Here is a 17,624-nt window from a genome sequence, read left to right on the forward strand (position 1 = left end):
TGTCATGGTTATACTAAGAATGTACTGTATTACTGTATGAAGAATAAAGTTGATTTATTTTACAATACGATTTTGTGTAATGTAATTATGAACATGTTCCCATTTTCTGTCAAGATTAAATGCTTTCATACTTTCTGTGAAATACTGTATGTGATCACACCTTTCCACTGTGTACATCCAAATACTGCATAGAGAAGACAATAGCCTGTATAAGTTAGTGTACAAATCCTTGCTCCTTCTGCCATCTAGCAGTGAAGACAGGTACAGTTCTACCTGTAAGATAGCGGGTGCGCGCTTATTATGAAAAAGGCTATTTTTAAACCGTTTTGTCTTTATTTGAGAAGGGAATCTTTAATAAGTTAAGCAAAGTACTGTATAGGAATGAGTGAACGTTTATGGTGTTTTTTTCGTCAATTGACGATTTCAGTATTTCGTACTAGTCTACAACGTCGTCTCAGATAATATGTTCCAAAGTATGACCATAAATAAATAAAAGTTCATTAAAAAATATGACGATCTGGTTATTTCCACGGTGAAAGGGAGAGCGGATACAGCGCATGCGCAGACTCACGCCCCGGAAGTCAGAAGGTCCGCTTACCCGACCAAAACAAATATGGCGAGTGTCAAAGCTAATAGTGAGTGTTTTTTCGGCGATTTTGAAATTGTTTGTCGTCTCATTCGACTTTCCTGTGAAGTTGATACCTAAAGTATTTAAGCAATTGAGGTTCCTGGGCACAAATATGAGCGAGGATTGAAGACGAAGCACGGAAATGCAACGGAAGTCTTTCGCATTTAAACCCAAACATCCGGTTCAGAGTGCAGAGGCATGTAGTTAGTTCGGTGTTTCTGCCTCTTGACGAGGAAATGGCAAAAGCACCATAATTCTCTTCCCTTTGAAAGGATGGCACAACGAAAGGAATAGACGCCGATGTGAAGGGAATGTATATGAGCATGAAAACAAACTTGGACTTTGCCGTGGGGACACAGTGAGAGCACACTTGCCATGGGAGTGTTAAACGTTGTTATTTCCACTGTAGGAAAATGCTTGGAGGCAGTCTGCTTACTGTTGGACGTCAATTTCCTCCTTGTCCACACCATAGTCCGGACTTTTCTGGCTGTGTTGAACTTTATAACCAACCTGCCCTCACTTTTCATCCACTCACTGCTGGAGCTAGGCAACATGATCCTGTTTGGCTTCTTATCCACAGCAGAAGCAACGTCCTACCTCGCCCACGGCACAGTGAACATGCTGGGCAGCTTGATGCTCTCCATGGAGGGGCTTCTGGAGAGCCTGAAAATGGTGGGCTACCTTGTCATGCACGTGCTTCTTCGCGGCAAGGAGCACCTGTGTCGAGGGCTTTTGACGCTGCAGGAGGTGTGCGGCATCGCACTCAGCCTCCTGGTCTACCTGGTCAACACGGCGGTCAACTACACTCTCATCGCCACCCTCAACCTCCACTCTGTTGTGCTCAGTGTGTGGCAGACGGTGTCCAGCCCGCTGCAGATGGCGCTGGAGCTCACGCTGACCTCCATAACCTTCCTCTATAGCAGTCTGGCGGGCACGTCGGCCTTCCTGTGGTCGCCGTGTAAGCTACTGTTGGACTTCCTGGCATCGCTGGTGCACATCTTCATTAGCATCTTCATCCTGAACATCTACGGCCTTTTGCTTACAGTCAGTATTGCTCTGACAACCACCGCCTACCTTAACCCAGAACTCACCAGGCAGGCCTCGAGGCGACTTGTGTCTTATGCTAACTCTTTCCCGGCTATTCACAGACTCCACGTGCTGCTCTGTTTAGCCTGGCATAACACGTCTTGTTTATTATGCGCCAGCGGGAGACACCTGCACAGGATGTTGCGCTATCTCCACCTGCTGGAGAGAAGAATCTGGCGGCAGCTGTCTCGCCACAGCAGCCAGCTGGGCACAGCGCTGAGGACGCAGCTGCACGGGGACAACACGGACAGAGTGCGCGGCGACGGCGATCCCGACGAGGGCACCAGGCGGGATCCGCCCGACGGAAGAGCAGGGGACCATAATCAACCGGAACATCTCGCCCCAACGCCGTCCAGCACGGAGAGACCTTTAAAGGCAAACAAGCGTTTGACTTTCAGGTCTCCGTCGGAGAATGTGCTGACGCTGCATCTGTGCGTCATCTGTCACGACCACGCCAAGACGGTGGTGCTGCTGCCTTGCCGACACCTGTGCTTGTGCCGGCGCTGTACCGACATCCTGCTGCAGCAGCCCGTCTACCAACACAACTGCCCGCTGTGTCGCCGCATGATCCTCAACACCATTGAGGTGTACCTCTGAGGGACATCAACCACTCAAAATATGTTTTTAGGACATGCTCACGCTAGGCCATTCTGGATCGTACTGGACTTGGCCGCGAGTCCGCCAACCCTCTCCTGGCCTCGGCTGGCCTGTGCTCACAATGAGCATTCGTGCTTTTGTCTCGTCACGTCTACTTTTCTGTATTCCAACAATTACCCTGACTTTGTGGCGTATTTCCAGACTTATTTTGAGTTGTTGTGGTTATGTCTACTGTGGAAGGTCAGTAATTACTTGTGAGGGGTGTGATCACATTAATTAAATGATACACAAACGTGAGCGAGCGTGCTGTGGGGTTTGACTTTTGGATTATTTTCAGTCAATGTATTTTATTCCCATCATGAAACATATTGGTTTTCATTAAGAACTTGCAAGGAGCGATCGCTTTATAGTCATTGTACGCCTCGCATGCGATTGTGGCGTACCCCGGCCCAAGGACGGGAAGTGTTCTGAACTGCAGAATAAACTATCTGGTGTGTTATGGTCATGTCCGGCATTACAGAATTGATATGGACAGGCTTAACTGGCTGGCTTTGAGGTTTAAGTCGTCAAAGCACACTTTTTTGCTCGTCAGCGGTGATTAAAGTTGCTCAGGAAGTAGTGAGTCCTCTCGCTTCTCGTCTCTGCAGAGAGGACTTAAAAAAATGTGTGAAGGCTAACGATGAGCAGGTGATGATGAGAGTTTTGGGTGAAGAAATGTGAAAGACGGAACAAAGCTGAGAGTCATTTTTATTGTGTTATTACTGCTCAGTTTCTCTGTAAATAGGAAGCTCTTGTAACCATGGTAACCTTGGTAAACATGGTAACCTTAGGCATTTATTAGCTTTAATTTCTGACTTCCCTTTTTCTTTTTTTAACAATGTGATTTCGATTTTTTTTTCTTTTTTATTGGGGCTCATTCCAGTATTAGGAAGGACCATACACAATTCTATTTACTTTTCATCATTTTCGTCAATCATTCTTTTGGTGTGTTTACTCAGTTTACACATTTTCGAGCGTCATTCTGTGTGATACTCGGGGAAAGTGCCATCTACCTTTTGGCTGTTGTTCTATGGTTGGATGACTACATTTTTATATCTTGCTTTTTTTTGTTTGTATGTGAAGCTGAAGAATCTGACGGCCTTGTACACGGACTCCTCAGGTATTTCATTCCATAAGAATGCAGGAGCTGAACAATTCAACATGCCTCCTGTGTTGTGTTCAATGTGAAAGAAAATGTGACTGCATGTGACTTGAATGTAACTCCATTAAGATGGAAGCCAAGTTAATGGTGTCTTTTTCTAATAAAAAGTTGGTTATGTCATTGATTCTGAACTAGCCATATCCTTGAGTCAACATTTAGTCGTTTGAGTCATCAGGAAAATCTGATAGTGTTGTGTTCAGGTACAGTCTACTTTATCGTAATTCAAACTTTAAACGAGTGGTTCTTTTCACATCTTAATCCAAACATTTGGAAAAATACTGAAAGTTCTATGTAACAGGTACAGTTGAGATCAGAAGTTTACATACACCTTGGAAAAAAACATTTAATCACAATTTTTAACGGGTTACACTTATCCCACAAATATTGTTTTCTTATGATAATGTATTTCAGATGTCTACTTCATTTTCTTGATTGATTTATTGAAGACAGTTTCTTTATTCAAGAATTATATAACAATTTGACATTTTTCTGAAGTTCAGCGGCTCAAATGTTTACATACACCTCCTCCAACATGATTTCATACTTGGTTGAACCACCTTTTGCCTTGATAACTGCCATCAGTCGCTTGGCATAACTGTCTATAAGCTTCCTGCAGTAGCTCTCTGGAGTCTTTGGCCATTCCTCTTGGCAGAAAGTGTACATCTGAGTCAAATTTGATGGTTTGCATCTACTGACACGTTTTTTTAGCTCAAACCAGAGATTTTCTATAGGATTAAGGTCAGCGCTTTGTGAAGGCCAGTCCAGGACCTTGATTTTCTTGTCTTTGAACCATTTGGTCACAATTTTGGCTGTGTGTTTAGGATCATTTTCCTGTTGAAAGATTTGAAAGAGCCAGTTCCGTTTCAGATTCAATTTCTGGGCTGACATCTTGACGTTGTTTTGAAGAATCTCAATGTAATGCTCCTTTTCATGATGCCTTCTATCTTCTGGAGTGTACCAATGCCAGACGAAGCAAAACAACCCCACAACATGATGTTGCCACCAGCATGTTTCACAGTCGGTATCGTGTTCTTCGGATTGAAGGCTTCACCTTCACCTTCACCTGTATAATGAGATACGTATCGTTTGTCGTTGTGGCCAAACGGTTCCATTTTGGTCTCGTCGGACCAAAGAACTCACTTCCAGAATGTAGTCTCCTTGTTCACATGTTCTCTTGCAAACTTCAGACGGGCTTTGCGATGCCTTTCTGTGAGTAACGGCTTTTTTCTGGCTTGGAACCCAGGGAGACCATTCTTGTGCAGAACTGGTTTAACAGTGGAGACAGACACATCTTTGCCAACTACCTTCAAATCATGACAGAGCTCCCTCTTGTGGGACTCTTCTGCACCTTTCTGATGATGTTTCGCTCCTCTCTTGGCCTCAATTTCTTCTTCCTTCCACTCCTTGGCAGGGTCGCTGTTGTCCCAAGCTTCTTGTTCTTTGCAACAATGGTTTGAGTGGTGGGTTGTGGCACGTCTAATTGCCTGGAAATTGCTCCAAGTGACAATCCTTCCTTGTGCAACTCCACTACACGCCTTCTGAGGTCTTGGCTAAGTTCCTTCCACTTCCCCATGCTGCAGAATTGTCATAGTAGCCACCTAGCACTGGGGTGTGGCCTTTTATCCATTCAGGGGGGCTATGGCATGGTTATGTAAATATCATTATGTAATAAGTCATCAATGAGGTTGTCACTTGGTGGCAGTGGACCCTTACCAATGATTACATAACATTATCTTAGCATCTACTACTGGAATTGAAGCAAGTTATTCAGTGTATGGAAACCTTTGACCCATCAGGAGTGAAATACACGTGAGTGACTTCATGATTTCTTGTGTTGATCATTAAAATTCAAACAAAGGTTTAAACTTTTTTGAGAGTGTTTAAACAAGAGAGAAACGTGAGAAGGTTTTACTGCCTGTCTGAGAAAAGTGTATCAAGTGTACGGTGAGGGCTTTTTCCGCCTTAAAACATATACAATCATTGGAAACAAATGAAGTTGGCTACTTGGTGGATTTCACTTATTGGGGGATATTTTGGGAACCTATCCCCCGCAATAAACGAGGGAACACTGTAAATGTGCCTACTTAGGCACCAAAAATTGGACAAGATCAAATACATTGTTTTTGGCACCCTAACTTGATGTGTGCTATCTTTTAGCTTGATGTAAAGGTTCAGCTCGTTTGGTGCTAATAGCTGCTGTTAAGTCATACATTTCCTGTCCTGTCATTTATCTTTCTGTTCATAAAATACAGTAAACATGGGCATACTTCACACATAGTGGCAAATAGCCATTCATCGTGATTAATTACTTGAAAACTGTCATTCATTTGTTTACATGTATTTATAATTTGACAGCCCTAATGAAAAGTCACGGATGTAAGGAGTAAAAAAGCATTTTTTGTACTGTCCTTTGGTGCAATTTTTCTCAAACTGGACCATTTTCACTACCCAACAGTTACCCGACCTGTTTAACCTTGAACGTGTGGCTTGAAGCGCATGAAGTGAGTGAAACACATATTTTTATTTAATAAATATGTATTTGTAGAATTATTGCATATGTCTAGGCCTCTAATAATATCTTTTTTTTTTAAAGAACAATCTCTGCTATTCCTGTGTACCGCAAGATAGAGGGCGCGCACCACCAGTGGTGCACCACAGCTGGGGGATCGGTGGTCTATCGCTTTGAAACGGTGGCGAAATGTTCCATTTTTGCAGTAAGTGATCGTGAACATTTTAAGTTTCAGTGCAGCCTGAATAAGGCTCGCTGTTGATCTACAAAATTCTCCTGACAAGATGCGACTTTTGATGTAGAGGTCCAAATACTGTCCACTAAGTTGAAATTCAGTGACGACCTGTCTTCACACATGAAGTGCACGTGTAGCGAGTGATACTGCACTGTCGTGTGTGTGTGCAGTGTAGCGATGTAATGTATGTGGTAATATTCCCACGGTGGCTGCTGGTAACGTGAGACAACCAGTTGGCTTTTGCCGAGGAAGCGTTCTGAGGTCTGCCTGTGTCCGTGTTTACATGTGTTAGAGGATCATATGGGACCACTTCACTTCCAGCAACATGTGACAGTCCTCCAGAGTCTGGCGGACTATTGGCGCCGTTCCCATTCCCAGTGTCGCTTCTAAAAATGGAAGCAGACATCTGTTGCAGATGCAAGAATGCTCCCGCTGACGTCAGCCTGCTACATTTTTACATGCATGAAGTGGTTGGACTGTCACAGACGTGGACACTGGCGCTCAGCGTTGACTGGTGGCTAACTACGGTAGGAAGTCATTGCAGAAACGATCCACAAACTACACCGAAGGTTGTTTATTGTGAGGGCTGTGTCATACCCTGGGCATTCAACCTCTTCGGAGTGACCTCACTGGGGTCCACCAGCCCAGCACAGTGTGGGACATTGTCTGAAACAATACTTGAGCTTTTTATTAGGGCTGTCAAAAATAGCGTGTTAACGGCGGGAATTCATTTATTTCATTAATTACATTAAAACAATTTTTAGAGAATCATGGCAAGCCACGCCTCTCTGTCATGACGACAGACGACGACGCTTGTGTTAGCGGCGGCACGGTGGAGACAAGCGAAAGCGATTTTGAGCTCCTTCTGCAAAATGTCCTTTTTGGCTTTGTAAAGAATGATGTTCCAGCTGACAAAGAATACTTTTTAATTAATCTCATTTTAATTCTTGCAAAATTCTACATCCACAAATGTAAATTTGCCAAAGTGAAACCCCTCTTTTATGTCTTCATGAAAGAAGTGAAGCTGGACCTCAAATCAATATCCTCTGCTAATAACAAGAAAGCTATCAAGACTATAAATCTGTGCTCCCACTTCAATATCCTTAATTCAATTTCATTTTCATTGCTCATGTCCCCTGGCGTGTCTTACTTTAATTACTATTATTATTATCTTTTTTTCCTTCTAAATTTATTTATTTCCTTAATCTCTATATGACTTATTGTATGTTGTTGTTATCCATTTGTTATTTTTTAATGCCCATGGTTTGACACTATGTTATTGTAAATTGTAAGGAATTAATAAAGTTGAATGGGAAAGAAAGTATGCAAGCTATAGCTATGGCGTCCCCACAGAGTCACACAGAGTCTGCCACTCTTTTATAACTTTATTCTGACCCGAACACATCAGCAGCAGTGCAATTCCAACGCCATACACGCATCGCCAACTCCGAACAAACACATCTCTAGTTCCTCATTGTCGCTCGACTAGCGAAAGATGCGATCACGGGGACTCCGGACATCACAAGAACATCTGAATTATGCGCGTATGTGTGGTCTAAATAAACAGAAAGACAAAGAAAAACAAAGGGTGGATATCCTTAACACTCACACTGCAACTCTTAATGCGGAAGTACAATTTGCTGCATTTAAGTATGCTCGGAAATCCCAGAAAATAAACTCAAAACGTGATTTCGATCACGTGGTGTCTTTGAATGCAACCCCTCGTGGCTCATAATAACACGGTTCACGTGATTCAGATGTCCTGCTACTTTTAAAGAATCTAGTGTTGGGTAAATGGATTTTCACATGTGTGTGCTATATTTGAGCTTGATTTAAATGTTCTGTTAATTTGGACCTGTTAATACATACAAATGTATTATAATTGGGGATGTCCGACAACATCGGCTCACACATATTGGCATAAAAATGTAATATCGCTTGATATCGGAATGGGGCTTTTCCCTATCTTGAAAACTGATAATAAAAAACTGCTGTATATATTGGCCTATGGCCTCCCGGCGGCGCCAATACGTGGAAATGCTTCATCACGTCCTGTGTTATTCCTCGCAGTCGGAACCGGGCTGGATATGTTGAACTGTCTGTGTGTCTGTGTGCCGCAGATAGCACCGACGTAAGCTAACTTGTTAGCTCGTTGTCTCTGTGGTCAGTCGACATTTTTAGATAAATAGATTAGATAAATAGACACTTTATTAATCTCCAAGAGAAATGTCTAAAACAATATTGTCGGTCACCACATTATGCTAATTCCAGGACAGGAGATAAGTGATGTTACACGTGTCGGTATCAGTTGATATCGGAGTCGGAAATTGAGAGTTGGACAATATCGGGATATCAGTTATCGGCAAAACAGCCAATGTCGGACATCCCTGATTGTAATCCTGTCCTGTCTTTTATCTTTCTTTCAATAAAATACAGTAAACACGGGCCTACTACAAACATAGTTGAAAATGGTGATTAATCATGCTGAATTAATTTGAAAACTGTGATTAATCTGATTCAAATTTGTAATCATTCGACAGCCCTACTTTTTTACACCAAGTAGCCTACCACCTCAAAAATACCACCGTTTTTGCTACCGCTGCTCCCCATGACGATCGAGCTTCTAATATACTTGCAGGCGTGTGGCAAAGTGAGGAAAACTCCTTTTCAGTCAACCTTTGGTTAATACATTTGTATTTGTACAATTATTCCATATGCCCAGTCCGTGGCTGTCATGTACAGTACAGGTAGGCGCCACTAGGTGGAGCCCACGTACCACCAGCGTTGCCACAGTTGGCCAAGGATTACTTGTACAAATGAAAAAACGTCTTCTTGAGTAGAAGTTTTGGTGTGTTTGTGTTGGTGCGGTATGGACTGATGGCTGTGCGGTTTGGTTTGGAAGCTAGTTTGTAATAAAGTGTAAAAAACTAAACAAAACTGAAAGCAAGCTGAGGGGTTAGTTTTTGTTCACTTTTGATCTTTACCTTCCCGGACTGATCAGGTTTGTTGTGATGAGTGAATACTTTCGCTACACGTGCTGCAGTAAATGACAACCAGCCTGGTGAAGACATCGGAGCTGTTGAAGCACGAGGCTCACGATGGCCATGACGTCACTGTCGGGTCACACGGATCATTAGGATGTTAGATAACATTATAGGATATCATCACTTCTTTTCATGGTGTGAATGAAGATAACAGTCACGTGAGATGTCATGTCCCACACTTTGTAAAAAGATGACACCATGCTGATTCCAAGACTGCCCCCTGCTGGGCGAAGCCGGCCAAGTTGATGGGTTTTGTTTTTGCGTCTCAACTGGAATCCAAGCCCTTTCCTGACCGCACCTGCTGTCAACACCTGCCAACATTCAGTTGCCTTTCTTTCGAAAATCCATCACTTTTTTGTGCAAAGTAGAATGTTTTTGTACAACGTATCACATTTATTTACTTTAACCACAGAACAGTCTCGTGATCACTGATTTCTATTACAACTTTATTCTCACAATTTTTAACATATTAGTCCCATACAGTGAAGTAAATGACTGTATACTTTGTAGTATTACCACATACTGTAAATACAAGAAATGACTATTTATTCCACGACTACATTAACTACTCATAATATTCTCGGAAATTATGATTTTATTGTCATAAATGTACGAACTACTCTTGGACGCTATTATGACTATTATTTTTCAAAATGTTATTTCCAGAAACGTATTTTATTCTTGTACAATTTCAACTTTTTCTTCAACTCCTTTTTTCCTCTTTCCATGCTAGAGTGGGAGTACATCCTATGAACGTTTATTCCTCTGCTACACTGATGACTCATAACATTCTGACTGTATTCTGGGAAGTTATGATTTTATTCTCATGAATTTATGACAATATTATGACCTTATTCTCTTGGAATTTTTGTTTCATTTTTGTTTTAATTATATATTTTTTTAATTGCAATTTTTTCCCCACAATATTAAAATAAAAAATAAAAAATCCTTATACCTTTAATAATACTTATACTTGTAATACTTTTATTCTGGCATCGTGACTTCTTTTGGACTTTTTCTTGTCAAACATTTCTCACAGTATTACTTCGTCTAAAATGATGACTTTATAATTGACATTTGTCTAATAAAAGGATGTATTTTTCTTGTAATACTTCAACTTTAATACTTATTTCTTAGTCTGGTGAGTTTTAGTTGTTCATCTTTCGTGGACTCGATGTTTCGCTGATTGTTTTTAAGTGCAAGTTTGCATGTTTGTTTTTTAAACGGCGTGTGAACGCGCATTGTGTCCTGCGTCCTTGTGGTGTACTAGACCCATCTACCGGTGCTCTGTTGTATGCGTCTGTTATTGTATTTCCTACTGCTACCAGTAGAGTGCAGAGAGGTGCTGTATGCTCATGAGAGTTGAAGGCGTGTGCGGCTCTGCCTCGTCTCACTACCATTGTGTTCTGCGTCCTGATTGGCTGTAGACCATTGTCAATCAATCAATCTCATTTGTGCCATTTCCTGTTGGGGTCAATAGTCACTAGCAAACTAGCTAACTGAGTGAGCTGCTTACTAACCGCCAATAAACAATAGAAGAAGAAGAAGAAGAAGAAGCTAACCGGCTAAATGAATCTTGGGTTGAAGGAGTAGGACGACAATAAGGATAAAAAAAGGCTACAGCAGAACGGCGCCAGGACGATGCAGGAGTGAAACACACGTGAGTCACTTAATACACGTGAGTCCAACCTAGTAGGCTGATCATGAAAATTCTCAGGAAATGTGAACTTTGAGTGTTTCACCAAGAGGGAAATGTGGTCAAATGTTGCTGCCTGTCAGAGAAACGTGTGTAAATGTGAGGGTTAGGCTTTTACTGCCTTAAAACACAAAGAATCACTGGAAGCAAAGTTGTCCACTTGGCAGATTTCACTTATCGCAGGCTGTGTTGGGAACGTATCCCTCGTGATAAACGGTGGAAGACTCTACACCGACACCATAATCATAGTAAGGAGCTTTCTTGGTGCTCATACTTAGACCCTCTTGCATCTCGATGACTGACTGCAGTTATGCAAGACAGCAACCACAATCACGAACATGTTCCTTCGTTTAGCACCGCTGCAAAATGTCCATTCCTGTACGAGCGTTTTGTAAGCGCAGGCAGGGATTTGAATCTGGTCCCACATTTCTGACTGTCCTCATCATTCATTTTGTCTCCGGGTCCATAAAGTACACGTCCTGACGTCCAAGTGTTGTCCTGGTGTGACTTTCCGAGGGTGAAGAGCCTTTCACAGCGTTTTAGCAGATGGCAAACCAATGGAAGCAAGCGTTGGATGCCAGCCTCAGTTTGATTAGCGCCCTGCTTTTCTCGTTTCCCCCTAAAAAGGAAAAAGAAAAGTGTGTACATCTCAGGGAGTGGGGATGGAAAGTCACATTTCCTTGTCTTTCCTCATCTTCATCATCCACGCAGCGCACGTCAAAGTCAACAAAGCTTCGTAAAACATTTCATGAAACAAAGATGGAGGGGCTCCCAAAACAGTCATGACTTCCATCATCATCATCATCCCTCACAGTTGCTGCTGCGTTTGGGGAAATCATGAGGCGTGTGTGTCCAATGGAATGTGTTTACTTTGGTCAACATTTTCGGAATAAAAGACACGGCTGAGAGTTGGAATTGCGTTTATTCCAGCCTCTGAAGCGCTGATGTTTGGAGCCTCGTCTCCGTTCGGATGCTTTTTCAGCTGACAAACTGGCAGGACACAAACATGACGACAACAACAACAAAAGGCTTTTCGAAGGCGGTGATTTTTGCCAGAAGTGGTAACGTGACATTACCTTTTTTTTTATTTTGTAAAAAGACGAAAATAAATAGAAAGCTTTGTGATGTTATTAGTTAATTTTATGCCTTTTGCTGTTACACGAGGCCTTTTGCTCTATTTTTCCTTTCTTTTAGTTTAATTTTAGTGTCATAAATATCATTTAACAAGAAAACTTAAAAAAAACCCATCAGTAGCAAAAAATGGAAAAAAAATCTATCGATCGACCGACCGACCGACCGACCGACCGACCGACCGACCTACCTACCTACCTACCTACCTACCTACCTACCTACCTACCTAATAAACTTTTTTTAAGTCATAATATTATGAAAAAAAACAAAACAACAAATAAAGTTGTCATTTTGGTGGGAAAATTCGGTTGCGGCAAAAGTTACTATGTTACGAGAATAAAGTCCAAATATTATAGCAATAAAGTTATAATTGATTGAAAAGATGAACATTTGTTGAAGTAGTTGGAAAATAAAACAACACAAAAATGGAAAAAAAAACAGCTGTAGTTTTACAGAATAAAGTCCAAATATGAAGAACAAAAGTTTAAATGAGAAAAGTCGTATTTTGACAAGAATAAGGTAACATTGGAGGAATATCATCAGCAGTGGAAATACAGTGAAAAATAAAGTTGAAAAAACATTTTTTAAAAGTCATAATATTATGAAAAACAAACAAAACAACAAATAAAGTTTTTGAGAGGAAAATCCGAGTGTGGAAAATGTTACTGTGTTACAAGAATAAAGTCCAAATGTTCTGGGAAAAAGGTGGTTTCCTGTCAAGAAAAAGAAGGTTTCACGAGAATAAAAGTACATCAAGAGGAAGAACATTTTAGTAGCACAGAGTTGAAATATTCAAGTTATTTATTATGACAAACACACAAAACACAACAGTTTGAACATTTTTGGAAAATTAGGTTGGGGAAAAAATTCCGATTATTCGAGAAAAAAGTTGAAATTATTAAAAAAAAAAAATGGTAAAAAACAGCAAAGTTTGATAAATAAAAAAGTTGATACTAATAATAGGTTGTTTTACCTACTTGAACTATATACTGTATAACTAACTAACTATATATAATTAACTATATATAATTAACTATATATAATTAACTATATACTGTATAACTAACTATATATAGCTAACTATATATAGCTAACTATATATAAGTAACTATATATAGCTAACTATATATAGCTAACTATATACATATAGCTAACTATATATACGTAGCTAACTATATATAGCTAACTATATATAAGTAATGTAACTATATATAGCTAACTATATATAGCTAACTATATATAAGTAACTATATATAGCTAACTATATATAGCTAACTATATATAGCTAACTATATATACGTAGCTAACTATATATAGCTAACTATATATAAGTAATGTAACTATATATACAGTAGCTAACTATATATAGCTAACTATATATAAGTAACTATATATAGCTAACTATATATAGCTAACTATATATACGTAGCTAACTATATATAGCTAACTATATATAAGTAACTATATATAGCTAACTATATATAGCTACAGTAACTATATATAGCTAACTATATATACGTAGCTAACTATATATAACTAACTATATATAACTAACTAGACTGTATATAACATTTTAAAATCGTGTCAAAGTTGCATCCTTGGGTGGAGAAGGTTCGGACACCCCTGGTCTCGAGGTTCCAGTGTAGCGTGAAGACCAGAAGAGAAGAGTTGAGCTCCTTGTCTCCGCTGGTTCTGAATTGTTGTTCATTCTCCGGCGGGCTCACGCAAACACTGCAGAGTTTTTCCAGTCCGAGTAGACCAGGAAGCCGCTGAAGGTGCTGTCTGTCTTCGTGCTGGAGTAGAATCCATTGTACTCCCCCAGAGCCATCTGCACCCACACCTGGTCCCCAGGCACCAGGTGGAGCAAGGACCCGCCCGACAGCGACGCCGGTTTGGGCCAGTTGCCGAAGAACTGGAAATAGGAAGCCACGGCGTGTCCGTTTTTCATGAGGTCAAACTGCAGGCTGGCGCGGTAGACGGTGGCGTGCACGGCAAAGTAGTAGACTCCGGGAACTTTGCACGTGAAGCGGCCCGTCTCGGCGTTGTAGTCGCCCTGTTCGTTGAGCAGGATCTTGTCAAAGAGCACCGTGTCGCCCGCCGGGAGGGGTAGTTCACGGCCTTCCGACACTTTGGCGCTGAAGGCGGATTTGGGGGACACGGCACACTGTCCCGCCTCACCCTTCTGCCCTCGCTCTCCAGGGTCACCTCTGTCTCCGTTCAGGCCTTGCACACCTGCCTCACCTGGAGGGAAAGACAAATGGGGGGAGCTTTTCACACTGGGACTAAAAAGGACTGTAGCCGTGCGTCGGTACCTGGAGCTCCCATGTCCCCCTTCTCGCCCTTCTCCCCCGGAGCGGCGTCCCTTCCATCCCGGCCGTCTCTCCCCGGCTGACCAGGGCTGCCGTGACCTCCTGGAGAGCCAGGGATGCCCGGGTGGCCCGTACAGAGACTGGCGGGGATCTTGTTGTCCTCCAACGGAACGGAAAGCTGCGCTTGGAGGACGAGCAGGAACAGCAGCTTGAGCATCGTCGTAGCGGTGGCGCTGCGAGGGAGGGAGGGAGGGAGGGAGGGAGGACGAGGGAGACGGAACTTTATTCTCATCCAAAATGCTCCCGAGGCCCGTCGCCATTGTTGTTTGTTGTGGCAGGAGCTGTGCAGCTTCACACATTCCTCATGTTGGCGTTTGCGCCAAGTTTTAAGGTTTTGTTGCATGCAGGGATGAGGGAGATACAGCGCAAATCCAGTCTATATCGATATCAACGATATGGTTGGTGTTGATGTCGTGCTTAAAGCAGATATCGATCGGCCAGCTCTAGAATTTAGACTTTTTTCCTCTAATATTCTCTTGTTTACTCAAATGAGTGAAATTGTATTTTAGTCTTCTAAAATTACAACTTTATTCCAATAAAATTCAGACTTTTTCTTCATAAAATTGAAAGAGTTCTTGTACCATTTGAACATTTTTCTAGTAATACTTGGACATTCTTCTCATAAAATAGCTTTATTCTTGAAAGTATAAAAAATGGATTCATGTGCAATTTAGACCTTTTAAAATATGTCTTCTTATATTATTCATACTATCAGTCTACCCGCCTAAAATTAGATTTCCTCCTTGTGAAATTAGAACTTTATTCCCATAAAATGTGGACTTTTTCCACACAAAAGAACATTCTTATTCCTGTACCATTTCAACTTTATTCCTCGTCACATTCTATTGTTATTCTCATCAAGTTATTACTTTTTTATTTGCAGAAAGCTATATTTTTTTATTCGAGTAAATATTGCAAATGTATTCTCACAAAAACTATGACTTTGTTGTAGAATTACGACTGAACGCTTGAACTCGTTAATGCGTTAAAAACGCGCTAACGTACGTTTCCTTTCACTTTTTGATGCACGATTAACGAGCGCACGTCCAGTTTGGCGCACGGTAGCGGGAGCCACAAGCGGGAGCAAATATTGAGCAGAAATGGAGAAAGAAAAGGGTGTTTTAATTTGTAACTTTGAGCTTCAAAGCCCTGGCAGATGCCTCTCGCAACAAGACCAAAGTTATTTGTGTCTGCGGTCGCTGTGATGTGAGTCGTCACGGAGTACGTCGGAAGCCAGAAGGTACCGGAGCACGACTGGTGCTTTTTATTGTCATTTGTACCGTGGTCTCTTGGCATACGAGTGTCCCAACTAACGAGTGTTTTCTTTTAGAAGAGAGCCGTCTCTGGGCTGATTTTTTAACAATTTGGGTTACGATCTGCTATTTAATGGCAGGCGTAGCCGAGGACAGCTATCTGGGGGCCCTCTGTCAATGTGACTGTGGCGGGAGACGAGAGTGGATGTAAACAGCATTAGCAGCGCACTAGCTAGTCACCGGGAAAGGTTTTCACCACATCAGTAAAACATACGTACATTATAGCCGTCTAATTTATTAGGAATTGTGTAAAACTACGACAGGAACAACATCAAAGTAAAAGCACGAAATGAATACAGAGCCACCATCCACCAGTAGCAGCCTGGAGTTTGTTTTTCAGAAAGTGCGCCACATTAGCACTCAATAAGGTCATCAAATCCTACATTTATGCACTCCCACACAGTATCAGCATTTGGAACCAAATGTGCGGTGAAAGAAAAAAGAGTAAAAATACAGTATAGTAGTCTATCAAAGTTGGAAGGTGCGTTCAAGGACCGTCAAACAAAGTGGGACAAAACGCTGCTCGCAATAAACATGCAAAATGTGAGATTTTGAACTGTATATTATTTTTTTGAATAAAACAATGGCCCATATTTCCAAAACTGATATCCCTCCACATAAAATTGGATGTACTGTAGGTAGGTGGTAGGTGCGTATCGAATCGTTCCCAAACTTTTTCCAGTGGTGTACCCCTTCAGACATTTGACCTGAAGCCATGTACCCCATACCCCATACCCTGCACACTTAAAAAACATAAACCTTTTATATCTTTATTAACCTGAAATACTGAACATCATTGATTCACTTTGGGCCCTGCGGGAATTGGAACACTGATATCAATGAAACCTTCAAGACGAAACACTCGTAATGTACAAGAGAACCACCAGACGTACTTATTTGCTCATACGACGCAACGAGCAATGAACTGCTTCATGCGCTGTCTCTTCCTGCTCCGTTCAGGCGCACTCGTAATTGTGATTGGTGGGCGGCAATTGTTTTTCATTTTTATTCACGTACACCCCGTTACATTTGGCGCACGTGTACCCCACCTTGGGGTCGTAGGGTTTACCACAGAGATTTGCATCCCTACTTATTATTGTGGATGTCCTGAGCCACATTGTTTGGCTTCCGATCCGAGAAGATTTTTTTAAGAGCCTTGCCGATCTGGTATCGATCCTTTTTACTTAGCTCTTCAAAGCATTAAAAATAATGTAAGCAAAGTATTGCTGAAACAAACCCCTGTCAGTCAGGTCCCTAATCCAATAAAAGATCCAATAAAAGATCCAATAAAAAATACAATTGAGAAAAAATGGGCGTGCAAAATCCTTTTAGGGTAGGACTAATCATTTGACATGGTTATAGATCCAATTGTGCTGTGATTTACAGGATTTGAAGGTCGGATGGGCTGTTGTGTGTGTTGAGGCCACTTGACGGGAGTCAGTGGAGAGACGAGCGGGCTAACAATAATCTCCGGCTCCTGTCCTTCTGTTCATTGTGTCACCCCCAGAACATTAGTGGGAATCCTCACCGGCTCGGTCACACTCTCTTCAACGCAATAGTAATTTATTGACGGTCCCTAGTATAAAGAACCAGCAGTTAGAGCAGCACTTCCCATGAGAGCTCCCCGCACCATGACAGCACAGTGAGGGGGAAGTACCGCTGTAGCTACGGAGCCCAATATCCAACATGCAACGTGAGGCTAACTTCACCACGGTACACGGCGGACATGTCTGCATGCTGGTGTTGCCTTTTCTTCTTCTTGCGGGTGGCGGGAGTCGAGTGGCAACCAGCTTTGAAGCAGTGTGGCCCAGAGGT

The 17,624-nt window shown here is 41.9% G+C and overlaps 2 protein-coding genes across 2 annotated transcripts in view; one reads left to right on the forward strand and one right to left on the reverse strand.

Moving 5' to 3' along the window:
- Window positions 1-594: 594 nt before the first annotated feature.
- Window positions 595-3,625, forward strand: rnf26 (ring finger protein 26). The gene has a single exon (XM_054794426.1). The coding sequence runs from the start codon at window positions 1,004-1,006 to the stop codon at window positions 2,309-2,311; it is 1,308 nt and encodes a 435-aa protein (XP_054650401.1). The 5' UTR covers window positions 595-1,003; the 3' UTR covers window positions 2,312-3,625.
- A 10,062-nt stretch (window positions 3,626-13,687) lies between these two features.
- Window positions 13,688-17,624, reverse strand: part of c1qtnf5 (C1q and TNF related 5) — a 4,835-nt gene continuing 898 nt past the window's right edge. The window contains exons 2-3 of the mRNA XM_054794511.1: window positions 14,440-14,669; window positions 13,688-14,368 (exon numbers count right to left, since the gene is read on the reverse strand). Of these exons, the coding sequence (XP_054650486.1) occupies window positions 13,848-14,368; window positions 14,440-14,653 (735 nt within the window). The 5' untranslated portion in view covers window positions 14,654-14,669 and the 3' untranslated portion in view covers window positions 13,688-13,847. The remainder of the gene's footprint in view (window positions 14,369-14,439; window positions 14,670-17,624) is intronic.

Source organism: Dunckerocampus dactyliophorus, chromosome 12 (genome assembly GCF_027744805.1).
Source record: "Dunckerocampus dactyliophorus isolate RoL2022-P2 chromosome 12, RoL_Ddac_1.1, whole genome shotgun sequence".
NCBI classification, from domain to species: domain Eukaryota; kingdom Metazoa; phylum Chordata; class Actinopteri; order Syngnathiformes; family Syngnathidae; genus Dunckerocampus; species Dunckerocampus dactyliophorus.

What these genes read in the sequence shown, in the direction of transcription:
- rnf26 (XM_054794426.1), top strand. Translation starts at nt 1,004, where the DNA reads ATGGGAGTGTTAAACGTTGTTATTTCCACTGTAGGAAAATGCTTGGAG.